This window comes from Callorhinchus milii, unplaced genomic scaffold, assembly GCF_018977255.1.
Source record: "Callorhinchus milii isolate IMCB2004 unplaced genomic scaffold, IMCB_Cmil_1.0 Scaffold7, whole genome shotgun sequence".
Classification (NCBI taxonomy): domain Eukaryota; kingdom Metazoa; phylum Chordata; class Chondrichthyes; order Chimaeriformes; family Callorhinchidae; genus Callorhinchus; species Callorhinchus milii.
In genome coordinates this window covers 21,171,845-21,194,236 of record NW_024704748.1, presented here as the reverse complement: position 1 = coordinate 21,194,236, position 22,392 = coordinate 21,171,845, and the positions used below count along the sequence as shown (strand labels likewise).

The window sequence follows — 22,392 nt, the reverse complement described above, 5'->3', positions numbered from 1 at the left end:
GGTGAATGATTTACTTTCTGTTAGAATTGTTTTAATGCTGACACGGTGTTGAAATCAGGCAAATGGGAAAAATTACAAGAAAGAACAGGAGACAATTTTATTTAAGAATAAAGAGAGCAGAACTTAGAAAAACAATGATAATAATAATCCTTGCATTTGACATTATCATGTCTTCGAGATGTCTCAAAGCGTTTCACAGAGTACATTGTAAAGTTAATTGACTGTATTTTGTGGGCGAAATGCTGTAGCCAAATGCTCACAACAATGTCCCACAAACAGTCGTGGATTGAGTGACCAAATTATTATCATAGATTTTTTTGAAGGGATTATTACCCCCAGAAAAGCGATCTCCCAATCGACTAACACCTGGGTTCCTAACAACCAGGGTTACTGCTAGGTGTGTGGAGTAAGGAAACGTGCACAAAAACTCACCTTTTAATTGCAGAACAGAGATAGAGAAAATTGCAAACGAAAAGTTTAACAAAGAAACAGTGTGCCAGTGCGAAATGTATTTAACTTTGAAGAATATATAGAGATATAAATTATTGGATTTGATGAGCTATTTTATTACAAGTTCAGCAAATAATAATTGATAACTTGAAGTATTTGTTCAAATTGCTGCTGCTTGTTCTTGTCTCATATTATGTTTCTAAATTACAGACGAGGGCAAAACTCAAACCAATAGCTTAAACCTGACTAATTGCTCAACATAACAAAACAAGGCATTTTTTATCTTAATTAAAATTGAAGTGATTTGGGATATACTGTGATTAGAATTAATCCAATAGTTTGTGTTCTTAACCATATTTGCTTGTTAAAGTAACATTTCTGATACAGTATTATGGTTATGCTGATCAATGTGATTCTTTTTATCATTTAAAAAATATTCAAGACACATAAACAATTTCCTTGTTCGAAAACTAAATGACTGAACAATTTTGCTTACATTGAATAACTAAGCTCAAAACATTGAATTGTTATGGCTCTTTGCTTTCATTTCCACTCACACAGCTTCTTTAATACCATTAAATTAAATAATAATTATTATAATGGTATTAAAGCAGATCTTTAATTCCATTATAGTTGTAAGGTTAATAGAAAAGTTCACTAGCTTTTATGTGATATGATAACCATTCACTGTTCCTCAATTTCATTGAGATTTCCATTTCCAACATCAGTAAACATTTTATCTACTCCTTTGATGCCAATCCTATATTCACTCAAATAGAAAAACAATACAAACAAAATGAATACACTTTAAAGTGTTACATTTGGACAATCAATGAATCTTTAACCAAGTTCCAAATCGAAATGTGACGAATGTTATGCATAAAATGCGCTACTTGCTTAATATTAATCAGCATTTATCTTGCTTTAATGTGGATCCTGGTACTCAAATGCTCCTCATATTGTTACATCGATCATATACGTTGTTCACAGTAAACACTCACAATAAACTGTTCATGAACAGTTTGTTGTGAGTGTTTACTGTGAACAACATATACCTGCAAAGCTGCAAATTAGTCAATATTTGAAGTTGCGCAAAGCTTCACTAATGATACCAGCAGACTGCAAAGCAGATTACAGGACTCAGAAATACTCAGCACTGTTGAAACTCAAATGAAGGCAATGTTCATTGGAAGTATTTATCCACCACAGAACAATAACTTTTTTTGTTCAAGGAGATCTACGATGGCATTTTAAAAATAGGTAAATCAACGTATCAATAAACCCACTGCTGGTGAAAAGATTTTCAAAGGGAAAAAACATTTCTTTAAGCACACATTGTCTTCGCTGCAGATCATGAACAACACTTCAAAACTGTCACTTGTCACACAGGGTTGAAAACAGATCGACTGAGAGACAAAACCATGAATCAGCTGTATATATGTTACCGATAAGATATCTATATTGATCTCAATAAGATGGCTTTCAGCAGTACAATGTTTGATAGATATCTCTGTAAGAGGACATAACAAGATAAATCACCCTATGTGCCTGTTAGGATCAATACTAATATTGTTAATGTTTCTTTTGGTGTGGACAAATAATGCTGGAAATAATGCATCTATCAATTCAATTATCTTGACAATTCACTTGTGATTTGGAGTTTTACTAGATTGCTAATATTAGAAATTCCTCAACTTTTGAACCAGATTATAATGCTGTTTATAGTCCTGTCGCACACAAATTAAAGAGTCAGTCTTCTTTACAGTATGTCATGTGATGGGCTTCGAAACATCTAGACGATGAGTGTTATAAAAAATGCAAATATTANTTTTTTATGTTATTGTGGTTTAAATTACTTTGTAGAGGTAATTTCTAAATGGCTTTCAGTGATGCATCAGCCAGGCCAATAACACTACCACTTTAAGCATGAATGGATGTTACATTTCTTAATATCTACAACTTCCTTTAACTTTAGGAAGTTCTACAACATTGAACTAGGTTGATTTTTTGTTCACCAGGTATTTTGTCAAGCCATTTTTGAATAGTCTTATTAATAGTCTCAGTTCCATCGATAAGTATAGAACTATGTTTGCTTTACATTGCCACATACTTCCGCATTCAAATTGTAGATAGATATCTTTCCTAATTTTCTTTTGTTTCTTATTTTGCAATTTTTATTATTATTATTTTATTATTATTATTTTATTATTATTAATTATTATTATTATTATTATTATTATTATGTGTTATAAAGATAATACTGGTTTTATGAAGTTACTGGTTTATTTAATATAATTTCAGAAGAGTTTTATTGTCATGATTTTGTGATCCTGAGGCAAGAGCAATTGCATTTTGTAAATGTTTAGGCTCTACCTTGTGGCAGTGGTGACATTCTGGAAACTCCATTGAATACTCACTTGAATGGCGACTCAATGCCTGTTAGAACTTTGCATGGTATTGTTTTGATCATTTACACCCCACAGGTCACAGGAACTGTCTCACTTTCTCAATTGGAAAGAATGTGAACTGGCTTGCACTGTCTCAGTTAAAGGATGTTGTTCTTGTCTGAAGGAGGCCTGATTTGCATGAAAACTCATGGCCTGTAAGAATGTGTATTTCTTGAGTGTACAAGGGGACAAAAAACACTAGGTGTTTGAGCAGGCAGGAGAGTTGCACCTTGGAGGGACATGTAACAAGAAGTGGATCAGTTCGCTCTTCTGTTCAAAGCATAAGTGCCAGGATTTTATGTTGTATAACTCCGACTAAGGCTTTGGGGTGTCATCAAATTATATGCTTGTGTCCGTTAAACATTTATTTTGAAAAGCATATATTTTAAATTTGTTAATATAAACGGGATACTGGTTTTGTCCTCCCGACTCGAAAAGCCCCAACTCTAATCACTGAAGCATTGGATATAAAATACCAAGCTCTGTGACAATCTCAGCCTATGCAACATACTGAATAATTTATATACAAGAATGTTCAGGTGTCACCTTGGTTTAGCTCCCCATAAATTGGTCATTCATCTCGTGTCTGTTTGCAGATCTTGTGTGTAAATTGGCTCCTGTGTTTGCCTACAAATACACGATGACTACACATGAAAACAACATTCTGTCAAGCTCTTTAAGAAGTCTCAATCTTACAAGCACAAATATGTCAATTCAAATGAAACATTATTATAATAATATTTCTATCATTCATAATTTTTGCTTTTTTTTGCCCTTCAGATATCAGAATTAGAAAGATCAATTAAGTACAGTGCAACAGATTAACTGGGCAATTTCACAACCTATCAAGAGAACGTACTCCTATTAAAGTGTCCTGAAACACAGAAATTCATTCAAAATTTATCCAACTTTTAATGCAATAATGAGCAGTGAACCCCTAAAATTCAGTGCACACACGATTGATTGAATGCATGAATGCTGTTTCACTAAGATCAAAGATTTCATTAAAATTAAATGAGCATCAAACGTTCATAATTAGTAAAGAACTGTTTGGGATCAAAACCAAAAACATTAACCTATATTCCTCTCTGCTTTAAGATTGAACTGCTGAGGATTTTGAATATTTTTGTTTTTATTGGTGATCCTTCAATGTTTTTGACATGACATCAGTTGGTAAAATAAGATTCTACATGTTTAACTAAGAATCAATTTTGAGTCCAACTGAAATATTGAAAAAGGAACCTTGTATTTTTGTTTCACTTTCTGAATATAAACAGCAGTTCCTAATGTTTGAGCCAGAAATACCATGTCAATAGATTATTGACATGATCGTTGACATCAGTGCCTTGGAACGTACTCTCAACGTGAAAGGCGATATACGAATGTAATTTTCTTGTTGTTGTGTTGCGTCATTGATCCTAATGCGTTTTTCATTTAACTGTGTAAAAGCTGTTAGCCCATTTCTTCGGTGGTAAATTTAGTAGATTAAATGTTTCAACTCTTTGAAAAACGTTTTCATTCCATTAATCCTGGCAGAATACTTTAGAACATTCTATATACTCCGTACCAAAATACAACCGTGAAGCCTTCTTGGTGGAATATTTTCATCCCACTCTCAGGAAAGTTTCTTTTGTGATGGTGGAAGTACAGTACTGCATCTGAAAGTAGAAATAAATGTTTTTAGCCTCTGCATAACCTATGAGTTTTCAACACATTAGATGCTTCTGTCTGGAATTTTTCTCTCTTGATATACATCAAAAAAAAATTCAACTTGTTACCTCTAGTGATGATTCTCAATCGCATGGCAAAAGTCTTCTCTCCGCTTCTGAGGACAGGAAATTTCCCAAGGAAAATATTTTTGCAAATTATAAATGATTGTTTGACCAACCCCTGAGATCTATATTCAGAATTTGAATGATAACAAGCCAACACCACCATACAGGATTACTGCAGAAAAAAGATGAATCGCATATTTAATCTTATTTTGTGTAAAATTATATGATCTCTGGAGAACATGATTATTCAGTTAGTTGCTTGTATTTCACCAGCTCAGAAAATTGCATTTCAAGATCTTACCAGGGCAAGAATTGTGTCAGGATATTGTTTCTTGTCCAACTGTAGAAGATATATAGAGGTGATTTTTCCCCTCATCAAAGTGTTTCATACTTTATATCCTGATTGCCATGACATATGCTACAAACTTGTGCAAGGATTATTATTATTATTTCTTATTATTATTATAACCTTGAAGTTAAGGAAAGAAAACACATTTCTGTCAGGTGTGCCTGTAAATCACAATGTTAGAATGCGGCTGTTGATTTAAATATGTTTAGTAATGTTTAAGTTTTCCCATGGACTATATATGTGTGAAGATATGATCGCTTGGTTCTAAAGATTGATTTTCTATTCATTTTGTCTTTTTCACTGCATGTTTCAGTGCACATTCTTTTGACTGTTCTAAACCAAGCTGAACATACTAATGTACAAACATCCAAAACATTGTGATGTACATGCATTCAAAATAAAGTACTGTCAAAATACGATCCAGCTAGTTTGATGTGAATTCATTCAGTATCTTAGTAATTTTAGGGAATACTGTTGAATAGTCTCTTTGCTTCCAATTAGGTATTATGTAAACTGCAATAAAATCTTAGAATAGAAAGATATGAAGCATTTTGATTAGAGCACACAAGTGCATCTACTTTCAATTTGCCAAATTAATCTAAACTTCTCATGTTAGGTTTCATTTTAATTCAATATCTTGTTTGCCTTTACTACACAATTGTAAGCTATTATTTTATGTATGGCCTTTATTTCGTGTTGGTACTACTCAATGAATCATTTCTATTGCTGTTTTTTGTGATAGATAGCTGTAAACCTGCAATTTTACAGTAGATGAATTGTAATCTGCTGAAATCAAGAATTTATATTAGACCAGTCTGATATGCAATGAAAATACATTGAATAAAACTGAACTTGATGTGATGTGGCATAGTTTGCTCTATCCATTGTAACAAAGGTTAGACGTTAGTCTACCTTACAAGATAGTAGCCGATAAATCATGAGAGAATATACGCTGGCTGCGGAAGTGCATAAGATCAATTTTTTCATAATGGGTTTCATTATGGTTTGAATCCACTCTTGACTGAGAAATGCACCATTGCAACTTCTGCTGTACACAAATTATGGAGGATGAGGATCTTAAACTTGATCCTCTGTGGGATGGGGATCCAATGAAGCCGAGCGAGGATGGGGGTGATCGGCTCCTGGAGCAGGAGAGGACATGAGCTGCAGAGTTCTGGATAATCTGCAGCTTGTGGAGTGAGGAGTTGGGAAATCCATCATCCAACTGCATCTGAGGGCAGTCCATTTATCACACAAATATGTCTTGTGATGTATTGAAGAGCTTCAAATAGGATCAAAACTTAAGATGGATTGTTCAAAATATAAATAAATATTGCTTCATTTTAAGAATAAAGTTATTAAAAATGATTCCTCACCACCAGTTGTAGCATTTTTTTTAAAAAAAGTTATGAATAATAATCCCAAAAGATTGCTTGGATTTTTGCATTTTTTGCAGCTCAAATATTGAATATGAGGAAGCTGGTTCAACATTAGTAGAGATGCAGCTATCAACTATGGGTGGGTGCAGTGCTTCACTTTCAAGCATATAGATTTAAATTGCTCACATTGTCACAATAGATAAGCTTTGTTGTTCTTAAGATTCAATCACAGTCATATCAGCACTGACTTGTTAATTATAAATAATGGATGTTAAATTGACTGATGATTTATAACCAATTTTTGAAGGGGTAAAACAAAATACACATTTCGTTTAGAAATCGTTGGAAACACAATCACTATTTGAAAGGGAAAAGAACAAAATAATAGATCTTTAAAGGGAGCAAAACCACAATTAGAAGGAAATTGGACAAGAATTTGCAGTGGAACAATATCAGAAGATACCTTGAACCATCGTGGAATTGTATTTTGAATAGCTAGTTTCAGTGGGGGAGTAGGGACCAGCTAAAGATCAATGTCCTTATTCTACACTATAATTCAATAATATAGGTATTGTCTGACTCAGTTGATTGTATTGCACTCTCACCTCTGGTCAGAGATTATGGGTTTAAGCCTCACCTGTCTTCTTTGAGTTCATAGTCAAGGTGTTGTCCTTTGGAAAATATATCAAATCAATGTTCTAACTGTTTGCTCAGGTACTCATTAAAGATCCTATGGCACTTTCTAAAAAAGGAAAGTTTCTCCCAGTTTCCATGCCAACAGTCTGACAGACACAATTAGCAATTTTCTGCACACAGTTTGTTTGTTTGACATTGCTGTGGGCAAATTGAATGCTGTGTTTGCCTTCACATGCACTACACTTTACAACAACTTTTAATGCATGCTCTAGATCAAATGCGGGGATTATTTGTGTTACTATAGATAGGGTCATCATTATATGATAATTATATGATAGTTCACATCATAATTGTCATTAGAGAAAGTTAATCAAAATTTTTATGGTGATTTCTGATCGAGATGTTTCTCTGATATTCCAGTTGTTGATTTTGCTACCTTGAAACCAGTTTTGCTAGATTTAAGTATTGCATTCTTCATTGTTCATGTTGATTGATTCCAAATAATTTGGCATTGATCCATTAAACATGCACAAAGNAAAAGATAGAAAATGCTTTCGTGCATTGTGCAGAAAGTGGAGTCCTGTAGCTCAGTGGTTAGAGCACTCGCTTTGCAAGCGAGAGACCTGAGTTCAATTCCAGGCAGGGCAAAACCTTGGGCAAGTTTCCTTACTCCACACACCTAATAATAATCCCTTCAAAACCAAAAACAATAATAAATTGGTCATTTTCAATCTACGACTGTTTGTGGGACACAGCTGTGCACAATTGGCTGCCGCGTTTGCCCACAAATATACAGTCAATTCACTTTACAGTGTGTTCTGTGAAGCGCTTTGGGACGTCCTCCCGACGTGAAAAGCGCTATATCAAATGCAAGGATTATTATTATTATTATTATTATTAAAGTTTCCAACATGTTCCAAACAGTATAAAGGCAACTTCTTATATTTTAAACAACAACAACTTGGATTTATAAAATAGAGAGGGCGAATAATCCTCCCAACGTGTAGATGGCACTGTATTGTTGGGACACACTGCAAGATTGCCATTCTGCAGTGAGACATGTTTTGCCAGTAAAGTTATAGGATGGCAGTGATAAGCGTCCTACTTTTTTGAGGGAGGAAAAAAAATGCATTCAACGTGTCCTGTGATCCTTTTCATTTTCTGGTGAGTGATTTCTGAAACATTAATGGTTCAGGGAACAACCTAATCTGCCCCTTTCTCTCCCCCCCCCCCCCCCCCCATCCCCCCCCCTTCCTCGTTAAGGATTCTAACTATTAAAAAATACAGAAGAAATTCAGTCCAGATCAATTTTAGACGCTTCCCCTACGCTCCACCTCCCCACCACCACCATCACCAAAACCCTCCACAAACTACAGAGGACAGAACATAATTGCCAGTCTCTAGCGCAGAGTATGAGGTTAGAGAGGAGATACACTTGAAGCAGGAGAGGGCTGACATCCTGCTCTTAGAGCCTAAGAAATATCTCTCTTCTAGACTTTTTTTTTCTTTGCCTTTCCCTGGGCTGGTGATTTCAGGGCTTGTCCATGGTTTAAGGTTTGAGCTAAAGCGGAGCTGTGATTGTTGGATGGATTTTGGACCACTGGTTTGATCAGTGTGTGTGTGGGGGGTGTGTGTGGGTGTGTGGGGGGTGTGTGTGTGGGTGTGGGGTGTAGAGGATGGATTCCTCGTGGAGAGGGGCAGTGGATGGAGCCCTCCCCTCCGAGGCTAGTGTTGGGGTCTCCACTCCCAGAGACCCATTTAGTGGACCTCTGGGCAAAATCGAGTCGTGGAACTTCAAAGTTTTGGCGACTTTAATGTTTCTGGTGACATTTTTATCCCTCAGTGAAAACTTTACTGTCATGCTGGTAACCTACAGGTTTAAGCAGTTGAGGCAGCCTCTGAATTATATCATTCTCAATTTATCCCTGGCTGACTTTCTCATGTCTTTAATTGGTGGAACTATCAGCTTTGTCACCAATCTCTACGGGTACTTCTTCCTGGGAGCCTGGGCATGTGTATTGGAAGCCTTTTCTGTAACTTACTTAGGTGAGTAGGTGTTTTTTTTTGTTAAAATGCAATTTGAATGTACGTTTTTCACGTCAATACCCTTGCAATCTGTGTTGCATTTGGTAATATTGCTGGCATTGACTGATGCAAAAAGAAGGAGTTTGTAGAGTTTTTACGAAACGCTTCTTAGGGGAAGCTGTGTTGGTACAGAGATGGTTTGACGACCTTTTCACATCACACATTTAAAAGTGCAAAAAGCTGAAATCTGGAACCTGCCTTTCCAGAGATGAGAGTGTGAAACTGCTGCCTGGTTTCCTTGTGAATCCCTCCCTTGCATTATCTGATGTGGGAACATCAGCAACAATGAGAAGTTTTTTTTAAAATTATTTCTCCAGGTTAGATGTTTGTGCTGTCTTTCTGCAGTTTATGCTTTTGACTACCAAGCAGCAACATTACTAAGACCACCACGTCTCATTCAAGAAGCTGTACTCATATTCGCAGAATACCCTAATACTGTACAGTAATGAACGAGCAGTTAGAATGCTGACCAGTGCCATAGCAAAGGTTTTGGTGAATCTGATTCGTAAGTATCCAGCTTAGTGTTGATTTGTTTTCCAGGTCGCTTAAAGATTGCCTCACTGGGACCAGGTAAACTGTTCCTGTTCGGAAGTTTGACTTGATTTTAAAATTTAAAAATAAAAAACATGCAGAGTTTGCAATTCCTCTGGCTGTGTATGCAGATAGATCTGAGTTCACTCTGTCCAAGGTGTCAAATAATAAGTGCAGTACGTGTAACGCTTTTTTATTGTTAGCCATTATAGTTGAAAACTGGAATCAAATTGAGATAGACTGCAATTCAAATTTGTAGCCAAGATGTGCAGTGAATGGGAATCTCATTCTGAATGTTATGTGTCTCATGAGTATATTTTTTTAAAAAAATGTGAAAGGGTGTTATTCTCCCAAGGAATAATACAACAACAAATTGCATTTATATAGCGCCATTCGCGTCGGGAGGACGTCCCAACGTGTTGAAATAGAGGGGAAGCCAACCTGTGTGGATTGTTTTATTTGGGTCAGCTGACAATTGCAGAAATCCATCACTGTGCTTAAGAGTAGTGGCGCACTGGCTCTTCGAAAGAGCGCAGGATTTACAGGTAAAATGGGGGCGCCGAGTGTTGGGGGCGGCAATTCAGCATAAAACCTCCGCGCGTTTAAAGAAAATTTTTGTGGAGTTTAAACAGTAGGGTGGGTTTTCGATGATAATTGCCTGGTCCGAGCTCTGGGTTGATAAGTATCAGGCAATCATGAGGGCGTTTCGGAAATTTTCTTGATTTCCCATAGAGCCAGTCCGCCCCTGCTTAAGAGTATCCAAATCAGGCCATGCATGCCATCTACACATGGAAATTCCCGTGTTTATAATGGAATATACATTCTGTCCTCAGAACAGATGCACCCAGCATTCCTAATTGCGGAGAGTATGAGACAGGTTGATAGTAACCAAGAGTATGCACTTACCCTAACTCAAGTTTTTCCTTCCTAACAAAAACTCAACCTTATCTGCACTCGAAGATTGGTAAACAGCAATTTGAGCACAAACAGCACTTCATGCACAAACCTAAGTTGTTTGCGAGTATTTCTGGTAGGCAGGAAAGTGATATATATATATATATATATAACTATCCATAAGAAAATTATTTTGAATGCACGGACCTGTTCTGGAGTAAGGTTACAATCTTCCACTTGGAATTTATTTTATAATAATAATCATAGTAATAATCCTTGTTTATAATGTTGAGAGTGGCTCAAAGTGCTTCACATATTTTCTGTAAAGTGTAATGACTGTGTATTGTAGACAAATGTACGTTAGAAACAACTGATGGAAACAGAATTTTAAACTATAGTCAAACTTATATGTTTGTGACCTAATTAAAATTGTGTGATGGTGAGCTAAGTTTCTTGGCTAGAAACAGAATAAAATCTTGAAACAAAAATACAGACTTTTTCTGAAGTTATATATATCAGTTTTATGTGTTTTCTTTACCAAACTAATTTTGAAAAATAGTTGAGGTCAGTGTTTTATTGTTACCATTCACACGCAAAGCATCAGTATGACAGGATTCTGATGTCATTTCAATCCCTACATTGTTAGAAATATAGGGACAGGATTAAGACATTGTCCTAATCTTCAGGCCATTACAACTCTTTAATTCCATTTCCCCATTTTTTTTCCATATCCCATTGTATTCTGATTTTCCAAGTGGTGTTGCCACAGTTTTGAAATAGAACTTGTTTAATACTGACATCTCAACATAAATCAGATTTGTGAATGAAGCATTTAAAAATATCTTGAAAGGTATTAAAACAGCTTTAAATCAATATGTTTGCGCAGTCCAAATTGTTTAATCTCTGTTCAAAAATGGTTCTACAAAACTCTTTAACTACCATTAAAGCCTCTTAAGACATTAGAAAGTTGGTCACATCACCAAATATTTATTAACATTAAAAAGCTAACCACTATTGAACACCAGTTTATAGGATTTGCACTTCTTCAGAGTACCTGTTAGCACCCCCAAGTAAAAGTGATTTTGAAACTGGAAATATAAATCTGGCTTCCTGCTTCTAATCACTGTAAACTGGTGGAAGTCATTTAGATCGCTTTGAGCAGTATAAATGGTGGATCAAACGAGAGTTAAAGCTCATTGATTTAATGATAAATTAAATAGCTGCCAGGAGACCTGGATTCAGAGTTAGTGCAAAAGATGATGATGAATGGAAAACACTGTATTAGGACAGTGTACAGTGCACAGTGAAACATCGGAACACATTGAATAATTTTCATTGGAAGACTGATGTTCTGATTGATGGAATGCTTAGCAAACCTTGATGATATGGTAAGATCATGGGCAATAGTTAAGTGTCATCTGTGGAATACAGTGAATAGTGTGGCTTCTAATTTTGGATTAATACCCCAAAGTTTAGATGGATTTTGCAGGATTTCGAGGACCAGAAGGAAACTTCACAGTAGCTTTATCTGTTGGGGGAGTTCTAGTTGTGGTTACCTCCTGTTCAGAAGGCTGAAGCCAATTGGAGTACATGAAGGGTTTATATCTTCTGAGGGCCAGACATCCAGATGGGCTTTATTGGTCAAAATGTTATTTTTACTTTGTGCTTCCTCATGAGCCATGACTTATTTATCTGCAAAAAGTGCATTGTTGCATATCCGCCTTGTAGAATAATTTTGCATTTATCCATAATAATCTAAGAATAAATACACCCCAGCAACAGTCAAGGGTGCATTGCTATTGAAAATAGTTTGTATCAAGTTTGCAGATTAGCATGATTTCTTTGGACAATGTTCACTTAACATGTAACCATTTGCTTTTTTTCTGATAAATTACATCTATTGTTAATTTTATGCCTGAATATAAAATAATGAATTGGAATGCACAGGCTTACTCTTCTATAACACCCCAAGCTACTTATAGCATAATTACACCCATGGTATACAGAAAATGTGGTGTACCTTCAGGCTTTCTGCAGGATTGCTCACAGACTAGATGGCCTTCTGGTATCTCATGTTATTCTAGCAACTACTAAAAGCACTCATGAGTGTTTTGCCCAGAAATATTAGTCAGTTCACTTACAGTATATTCTGTGAAGGGCTTTGAGACCTCTCGAAGATGTGCAATATCAAGCTGTATCAAAAATGCAAGGATTATCATTATTATTATTATGAGAGTACTTGCCGATGTCCTTTGTGCAACACTCAGGAAATGATGACAGCAGCAGGAAGGCTGGATCCAAACCATCATGCTATGATAGGATAGGCATGTACTCAGTGTGTGGCTTTTTATGTTGTCACTGAACTTTATTAAGCTATTTTGTGTACTTGCAGGAATTGTGGCACTCTGGTCATTAGCAGTGCTGGCCTTTGAACGGTATTTTGTGATCTGCCGACCACTGGGCAACATCCGCTTACAAGGGAAGCATGCTGCCCTGGGACTTCTTTTCATTTGGATTTTTTCCTTCATCTGGACCATCCCACCCGTCTTGGGCTGGAGCAGTTATACTGTCAGTCCGATCGGCACTACTTGTGAACCTAACTGGTGAGCCAGAAGTTTGATTAAAATGCATACAGCTATTAGTGTTAGCTCACAATACTCATATGCATTGAAGTTATGTTTAAGACTAACTTGACATTCCGTATGTGTGTTGGGAGGGGGGAGGCAGTGTTTGTCCCTCATTGAGCTTGGCAGTCCCAGATTTTTCTAAATAGTGTATAGTGCAATATGTTTTTGTAGTTTGTCAATTCTGGCTGCGCTCAACATTTACCACAAGGGGTCATACACCTCACTGTATGATATTAATGATAGTATGATATTGAATTAGAAAAGCATTACATTCCTGGAATTTATTAAAGTACTGAAAAAAATAAGTGATACAATGTGTTGCTTGACGCACCAAAAGTTGTAAAATTGATGAATTAATAAACGTTATAGTCTTGAGTTGCAGCATGTATTATTTCAGTTGGTGAAGCTACTTGACTATTTTGTGATACTTATTATTTGCTGTTAATCAATAATGTAGTATGAAATGTAGATTAAGCACTGGTATTTAGCTCCCCAAAAACTACTTGGAATATGATTTATTTTGTCTAATCTGTATGATATACATCATTGTTATAGGATTAGAGTAAGGTTACACATTCCTTCAGTCTGTTTCTGTGCATAGATTAAATGTTAGGCCAGCTTTATCTAACCATCTTCCTCTTCATATTTTTTTTTAGTCTCCATATTATGAAGTGCCCTTGGGTTTTGACCCTTCCAGAGAATAACTCAAAAAGACAAATACAGTACAATTAGCATTTTAGCATAAAGTAATGTACAGCACCACCATCCACACTTATCAACTCAAGAAAAGTTTATTTTCCAAAATTTCAATCCCTATATTTCATTATAACTAATATCATTAGCCATAATACAGTTTCCATGTGGACAGTTCTTTACAACAAATAACACATTGCATTTATATAGCTCTTTTCACATTGGGAGACATCTCAAGGCACTGCAGTCAGACTGCCATACCCAATCTTGTTTCACTGTTGATCTCTATGCAGTACAAGGAAAACCTAGTGTTAAGTCACTGGAATCATTGTATATGAGCATAATTAACACTTCAAGAAGGTTAGAAACAGCTGAGTGTAAGGGAGACTTTTCAAATATAGATTTACACTCATTGTCTGCAATCCCCCACCATCTCAACCCCAACGACACACAAACACACATTAAGACAAACTTAATAGAATTGAAAGACAAATGCTACTTAATTACACCTTTGTTGTGAGATTGCAAAATTAAAGATAAGTTATGACAACCTTAGGATACGAAATGGGACCAATGCTTAACTCTTGAAATCACAGATAATGACTGGTGGCCCAAGCTCCTTCCTCTCCTCTCCCACATATGTTTACTGTTTTTTTTATATACCATTAGTCAAAAATTGGTTTACTGAAGAAATAGGTTAAGTTGAAGGACACACATATTAGAAAGGTAAGTTTAATAATGCACTATATTCCATTGTGGTTTGATTTCATTGAGACAGTGTAAGTGTGAATTAAGACTGCTATATGATGTGCTTTGGGTTTTGAACATGTTCTGCAAATACATCTTCAAAGGAAATTAGTTTAGTAATTAGAATATGCTGTGATGTTCTATCAACATTCAGCACTAGCTGTTGTACTTCAGTTGTGAAAAACTATTTAATGCTGCACACATTGTTTTGTTAACTGCCTCTCAGGTAAAGAAAATTGTAATGCCACTTGAAATGTTTTCACGTCCTAATGAATTAATTCAATTTATTAACCTGTGGTTTGATAGTTATTGTTTCAACATGTGTTTCATATCAATAAGAAGTGTTGGGATATATCTAATTATAACTATGCTGCATATTTTTTGCAGGTATTCTACAGAACACAATGATCACACATATATCATTGCATTATTTATAACCTGCTTCATCATGCCTTTAATTGTGATATTTGTTTCGTACGGAAAACTGATGAAGAAGCTGAGGAAGGTAAATTACTCTCTATGAATTACTCTATAATAAGACCAGCCACAATAAATTTCATATCCTCTTGTTATAATTTCAGATAGATCTTACCACGTTCCCAAATATTTACTCCGCCAATCTCCCCTTCCTCCTACCTCTTTTATTCATTTCAAATGAGCATTTTCCCTTTGGTGCTTCATTCAAGTGGTAATTATTCATGTGCAACTGTTTATAGTACATGGCAGCCTGTTAGTGTGTGGAAGCGGGTTATTGTTTCACAAAGATAAATAACCTGTTCACTTGAAAAAATTCCCATCAGGTGTTACTGGATAGCTAGGAGGAGCACAAACCCTAGATGGTTTTTCTTTTCCATAACCCAGAGGACAGAGGCCAATTTGCTGCTCTAAAATCATTATCAGTGACTTTGTTGTTCAAGAGTAATCAACCCTGAATAAGATCCACTAATGAGGATCGATCCTGGGACCTGTCTGGCTCACTGCATAAATGTACTGACTAACTAAAGGGAACGCTCTCCAATTTTATTCCATCAACCACAGCTTAAGGAAGTTGACACATTTACTTTTACCAATTCAAACCTGTCAATAACCAAATTTGCTTTTACCAACTGCTCAGATATGTACTGATGGCCCAAACTGTCTACACATTTTTAAGTGGTTACTTAATGATTTACTTTCAATATTTTGTAAAATATAAATCAATTAGTAAAAAATATACAACACAATTAGTAGGTAGCTCAGTGCCTTTATGCAGTATTCACATGACCTCTGGTTGCAGTCTGAACTTTGATTATCGTCCAAAGTTGCACATGGTTTCCATTTAAACCATGTGATAAGATAAGGCAGCTCTCCATCACTGTCTTAATCTTAAACAGCTTGCATTACTTCGTTTTAGTAAACTTCAGATTAGTACATCAAAAGGAAGAAATTGGGAATAAAAATTGCATGCATTTCAAACCTGCTGTATAGATTAATCCAAACGATGATACTAAATGCATTCAAAATTGATGCAGCAGCCAATTTGTGCACAGCAATATCCCATAAAGAGTCATATTGAATGAACAATTTTATCCTGAGACCAACAACTCAACACTTGGGAGCTCCCTTCTCTTTTCAAATAGTGCCATGGTATCTTTAACGTCCATGTGAACAGGAGCCAGGATCTTGGTTATTCCTGAAAGACAGCACCTCCAATAATGCAGTACAAGCACTCCAGGACGCTACCCGTATGAATGGCACTATATAAATACAAGTTGTCGTTGTTGTTGTACACCTATGGTACTGCATTGGAGTGTCAGCCTAAATAACATACAAATTCTGATTCCCAACCTGGAGCTTGAACCCACAACCTTCTATCTCAGTGGCAAAAGTGCATTGCTGTAAAATGGAATCGATAAGGTATGGAAGCTACTGACGTGATTTCTCTCGTAGGTGGCAAGTACTCAAGGGAGACTGGGAGTTGCAAGAAAGCCTGAAAAGCAGGTAACTAGGATGGTGATAGTCATGATACTGGCATTTCTTTTCTGCTGGACTCCATACGCAGCTTTTTCCATCACGGTTACCGCTTGTCCCACCATCAAGTTAGACCCTCGACTTGCAGCAATCCCAGCCTTCTTCTCGAAAACTGCAACTGTTTATAATCCAATCATTTATGTGTTTATGAATAAGCAGGTATGTTTAATTTGCATTTTTTTCTTCATAAATGTTACCCTAATTTTAGATTAATAAGTAATATTAAGAATATAGTCTGATCGATCTTGACGTTTATGTGTTTACGCATTTCATACTCGTTACATACACTTCACAACATAGTTAATATCAATTCAAAATATTTTGTTGATTTAGCTGGAAGAGGAAACCTATTTAATAATAATAATAATCTTGCATTTGATATAGCGCTTTTCACGTCAGGAGGACGTCCCAAAGCGCTTCACAGAACACACTGTAAAGTGAATTGACTGTATATTTATGGGCGAACGCGGCAGCCAATTGAGCAAAGCAGTGTCCCACAAACAGTCGTAGATTGAAAATGACCAATTTTTATTATTGTTTTTGATTTTGGAGGGATTATTATTAGGCTCTGTGTGGAGTAAGGAAACTTGCCCAAAGTCTCGCCCTGTCTGGAATTGAACTCAGGTCTCTCGCTTGCAAAGCGAGTGCTCTAACCACTGAGCTACAGGACTCCAGATAGTTCTTCATATCAATATTCATGATTTCGCATGAACACAATCAAACAAAGGAGTGAAAGTTATTTGCACTTGCTGGTGGTCATATAACTTCACCTGGCCTAAGCTGAAAGAAGAAGATAAAATAAAGTGCCGAAAAACCATGTTTCTTTCTCAATTCATTTTTAATTTATGGAAGGAAAATTATTTTAAAAGAGCACATCGATCAGAGATACCCACAGGCTAAATCGTTCTCCTTAAGAAAGAAGAGGGTTTTGAATACTAAAATCCACATTCTATATTCAGGAACAGTAGTGAATTACCTTTGACATGATAGAAAAGGGAAAATAATGAATCATACCTGTAATATAAAGAAGGTTTCATTTTGGCTTAACTTATCGAAGTATTGAAAACAACATTTTGGATTTTTTAATTAATCTTTTAAGTGTTACATAAGATTATTAATAATCTGGTTGGATATTTATGTATATGTAAGCTATTTTCTATTAATACATTTAATTGGGTGATCAGAGTGATTCCAAAGGTACACTCTTGATTTTGAGATGAGGTGGTTACATTTTTTGATACTGTTTATTAGACTTGGATTAAGAAAAAAAAGTGTTAATTATTAATGAGTCAGAAATAGGGCTCACTGATTTACATTGAGATTGATGTCAACTAAATAGAATTTGAACCTATTTATTAAATTTGAAATATTGAATCTTCTTTTAATTCATTTAAAATGAATCTTGTATGGTGAAATGCTGATTATTTTTTGGAATGGGTAGGACATTTTTCATAAAGTATATGACTAGGCCAACTCCATAATAGGCCAACCACCTGTGATGAAATATCTGTTACCATTACTTCATTTATTTTCACCACTACGACTAGTATACCTTTCCAGAAAGTTAGCATGCAGGTACAGCGAGCAATTAGGAAGGCTAATAACATGTTAGCGTTTATTGCAGAAGGGTTAGAGTACAAGAGTAGGGAAGTCTTGCTGCAATTGGTGAGACTGCACCTGGAATATTCTGTGCAGTTTTGGTCTCCTTATCTAAGAAGGGATATACTCGCCTTAGAGGGGATGCAATGTAAGTTCACTAGGTTGGTTCCAGGGATGAGGAAGTTGACCTACGAGGAGAGATTGAATAGACTAGGCCTATATTCTCTAGATTATAGAAGAATTAGAGGAGATCTTATAGAATCTTATAGAATTATACCCTTATAGACAGGGTAGATAGTGTGAGACTGTTTCCCCTGGTTGGTGAATCTAAAACTAGGGATTAGTCTCAGGATTAAAAGTCAGCCCTTAGGAACTGAGTTGAGAAAAGATTTCATCACTCAGAGGGTAGTAAATTTATGGAATTCTCTACCCCAGAAGGCTGTGGATGCTCAGTCTTTGAACATATTCAAGCCTGAGATCAAAAGATTTTTTAAAAACTAAAGGGATTAAGGGATATGTGGAAAGGGTGGGTAAATGGAATTAGTTTAGAAGATCAGCTGTGATCTTATTAAATGGCGGGGCGGGCTTGAGGGGCCGAATGGCCTACTCCTGCTCCTATTTCTTATGTTCTTCTTAAGTATCTCTACCTATAATGGCACCTTTGACTACTACTGTAGTTCACTCAACAGTAATGCCTACAAATAAGAGAGGTTCTGGCTGCACCAAATTAAAGTACAGAAACGTTAAAGTACAGAAATGACATTACAGGAATGCCTGTTTGTGTGACTCATATTTTCATGAAAGCATTCTTATCAGCAAATCAGTATGTTAATATTATATACTTTACTCTTTCTTGAACAGGCAGTTACGGTCTGTTACTTGGGTGCACCTTTGTTCACCTGGTCATCCAGGTGTATCTGTGTCCTCTAACACTGTCTTCCCAGACCAAAGTCTGGGATGAATTCTACATACTGAGTCCACCATTTAACTTGCTCCAGGTTCCACTATAGCTAGGAATAGTTTGCAAGCAATATATTCTCATGGCTAAGATGACTAGATGTTTCTATTCTTCTATCTAGGTCAAACAAATCTACCCTAGCTGTATAGATACTGCATGTAGCAGATTTTGTCCAAGGCATGCAATTATTTGAAGCCTCCTTCTCAGTGGAAGGAATGAAAAGAATCATCGTGATGCCAGATATTGGAAATCAAAAATAGAAAATTCACAGCAGGACAATCAGCATTTGAAAGAGAAAAATAGGTCAATGTATTCCTTCATGAGAATTGCTATGTATCTTTGACAGTGTTAGTTGTTATCTCATCCTCTTCATTAATGCGTGAAAAGACCTTGATCTGGACACCACAATAAACACCCGCATGAAAATGTCTTTAACTTGTAGTGTTCTAGATGAAGTCTTGTCTTCTATTCAATGCTTCCGAAAGCCCTATCTCACATTCTTTGTGATGGCAGTACAATGAAGGATAGACCAACGTATGGTAATCTAGACTGAATCACTGAGATGCTTGATCAGTTTGCACTTGAAAGATAGAGATCAATAATACAGTAGAATAATTCTGTCTTATATTACTCAAATATTTCATTTTTGAGGTTTGAGATTTGGACTTCTGATTTTTATATACTGAATCATTAGAAACTCCAAAGCTGGAGCGACTCCACCCTCACCAAAATAAAACTTGCACCTAGTATATACTTTTTAAATTACTTAAATCAAAATAGATATTTAAAATGTAGTGTAGTACACTATGTTTCAGTGCTGTAGATTCTTGGCATGTAATTATGTGTGTGCAAAAATGATCAACTAGGTCATGAAAATCAAAGGTGTGCACACATTGCAAATACATAGGGTAATTCAAAGAAATGCATGTGGAAATGATACAAATTATGATTCCAAACAGAATAGCACAACCTACAGGGATTAAATAGTTGGATAGCTCAATAAAATTACCCATTACATTGTTGCAGACATATAAAATCCATTTGGAAGTATCTAGATATTCAGATTGAAGATTTATAATTATCAGAATAAATCGTAGCATTAATGCTTTAACAGCCAATGAAATAATTGGAAAAGTGTTATGGACTTACAGTATGAAGTAATACTGAGTTCAGAGAAATATTTCACCAGAAATATAAATATCTGTTGCAAATTAATTACAATACAACTCTAACACAAAACTAGCTGCACAGTAATGAGACAGGACAAACACCTTAAATGGATAAACAAGTCCTTAGAATGAAACTGGAGCTTTGTAGATATAGTCCCACAATTACTTAGAATGAACTGTTCATTTGTATCTCTAGGGCAAATGGCAGATACATATGAATAGCAAGCTCCAGAGAATTTCTGTCTGGTGCTCCAAAAGTTGTCCCTCAATTAATCACATCAGCGATGATTCAAGTCTTGGTACAAGTTGAGAGCAAGGATGCAAAATGAAAAAAAAAGTAAAAATTGCCAAACCTGTACTGTGTTACCTGAGATAATGCTGTCATAATCTTAAAATACAGCATCAGGTCATTGTTTGTTATTTCTGTTCTGACAGCATCAGGTCATTGTTTGGGATTCTGACTCCATGCTGACTTTCAGATCTAATGAAAATGCTTAGGGGTCCTTTGTAACAGGAGTTAAACTAATCAGTGGCTTGTTCTTCAAAGTATTTTGTACAGACAAATATATTCGTCAGATCATTAGAATGAATTTATTTATCACACATTTCTTGGAATGACTGACGATCATGTATTAGTCAATTATAATAAAATTTACATTTGTATAACACTTGCACACAAAAGCATTTGACAAATATATTGGCGGAAACGCCAGGGAAATAGAGGTTTGAAAAAGTTGACCGAAAGCACATTCAGATATCCTCTTGGATCCATTCTCTGTCTTTCTCTATCACAAATTAAGGCAGTCACACTGTCTCCTACTCTAAATCATTCTTTCCAGAAACTCAAGATTGATGAACTTCTTACCTCCCTCCGTCTTTCCTTCCATTGTACAGGGTGACCAAAACATTGTGATAACTGCCTTATTATCTAAAAGACAATATTATAATTTATTTAAGATTTATTAGACATTGTAATGGTATCACAATTTTTTGGTCACCCTGTACAAATGTGAAACATTTTAAAATCCAATCTTAGCATCATTTCTTGACTTGTTTGTTCTCTCTTTCCTGTTCTCAACCTAGTTGTACTGCTTTAACACAGTTGAGTGCAGTTAGTCTGTAATTCATATTTAGGATGGCAAATCTAATGCAAACATTTTATTAGCAGATTCATTTCAGATTATTTTATTTCTAATCCTTCTCTTATTTATACAGTTTAGGAAGTGTCTGCTTCAAATGTTCAGTCTGACTGATTCATTGTTAGGAGAATCCAACACCCACCAAACAGCAGAACAAGGAGTGCAGATTGGCAATGATAGAGAGATGCCAACCATTGGAACACGGAGCGCTGCTTCTTCCAATAGAGCAGAAGGTCATGAAGTGCACGGCAATTGTGATTCCTTTGCTCAGCTGTCAATTCCTGAGAACAAAGTGCACCCAATGTAAATGGAAGTGCATAAGGGATGTAAAACATGCTGCCTAAAGTCATTGTAATAAACCATCAATGCCACCTTTCCGCGCAAATTGGTTACAGTAGGGAGCAAGTCAAAACTGGTGGCAGGAGAGCTTGGCTTCCTCTTCAATTTTGCACCTGAAATCGCTGAGCAGAATTATAGCTTCAGATGAGATGCAGTGATGGAACATGCTCAGCAAAAAAATATAATTCACATGGAAGGAGAGAGAAGGATCTGAAAGATACTGCAGTCTTTGCCTAGCAATTGCACATACATTGCAATGGTAGAACTATCAGCAGCATTTTTAATTCATCATGTGTTGAGGTGATTTAAAGTGTACTGGATATGCATATTTTCTTTAAATATAGAAAGTATAATTTTAGGTATAGTAGTAAATGTATTTAATAATGGCCGACTTTCATAACATATTCACACACTCAATAGTAAAATGATAAAATGATGTTTTGGTACAGATTAATATTAACAAGTAGTGTTCATTTTGAATTCAAATGTATTTACTCTCTCTGTTTCTGATCTCAAAGTATCCAGTCACAGTAGAGTGGTCAGTCGTTGTTTACTGTCTTGTATA

The 22,392-nt window shown here is 35.8% G+C and overlaps 1 protein-coding gene across 1 annotated transcript; it reads left to right on the top strand.

Moving 5' to 3' along the window:
- The first annotated feature begins 8,712 nt into the window (after positions 1 to 8,712).
- On the top strand, positions 8,713 to 21,795 carry valopa (vertebrate ancient long opsin a). Its single transcript, XM_007896298.1, has 5 exons — positions 8,713 to 9,082; positions 12,939 to 13,149; positions 15,001 to 15,118; positions 16,543 to 16,782; positions 21,565 to 21,795. The coding sequence occupies exons 1-5, from the start codon at positions 8,713 to 8,715 to the stop codon at positions 21,793 to 21,795; spliced, it is 1,170 nt and encodes a 389-aa protein (XP_007894489.1).
- The last annotated feature ends 597 nt before the right edge of the window (positions 21,796 to 22,392 follow it).

Bases quoted from the DNA above. Each gene is read 5' to 3' on its own strand.
- valopa (XM_007896298.1), top strand. From the start codon at position 8,713: ATGGATTCCTCGTGGAGAGGGGCAGTGGATGGAGCCCTCCCCTCCGAG. The intron at 13,150-15,000 runs GTGAGCCAGAAG...TATTTTTTGCAG, and splicing joins ACTACTTGTGAACCTAACTG to GTATTCTACAGAACACAATG. The intron at 16,783-21,564 runs GTATGTTTAATT...TTATTTATACAG, and splicing joins ATGTGTTTATGAATAAGCAG to TTTAGGAAGTGTCTGCTTCA.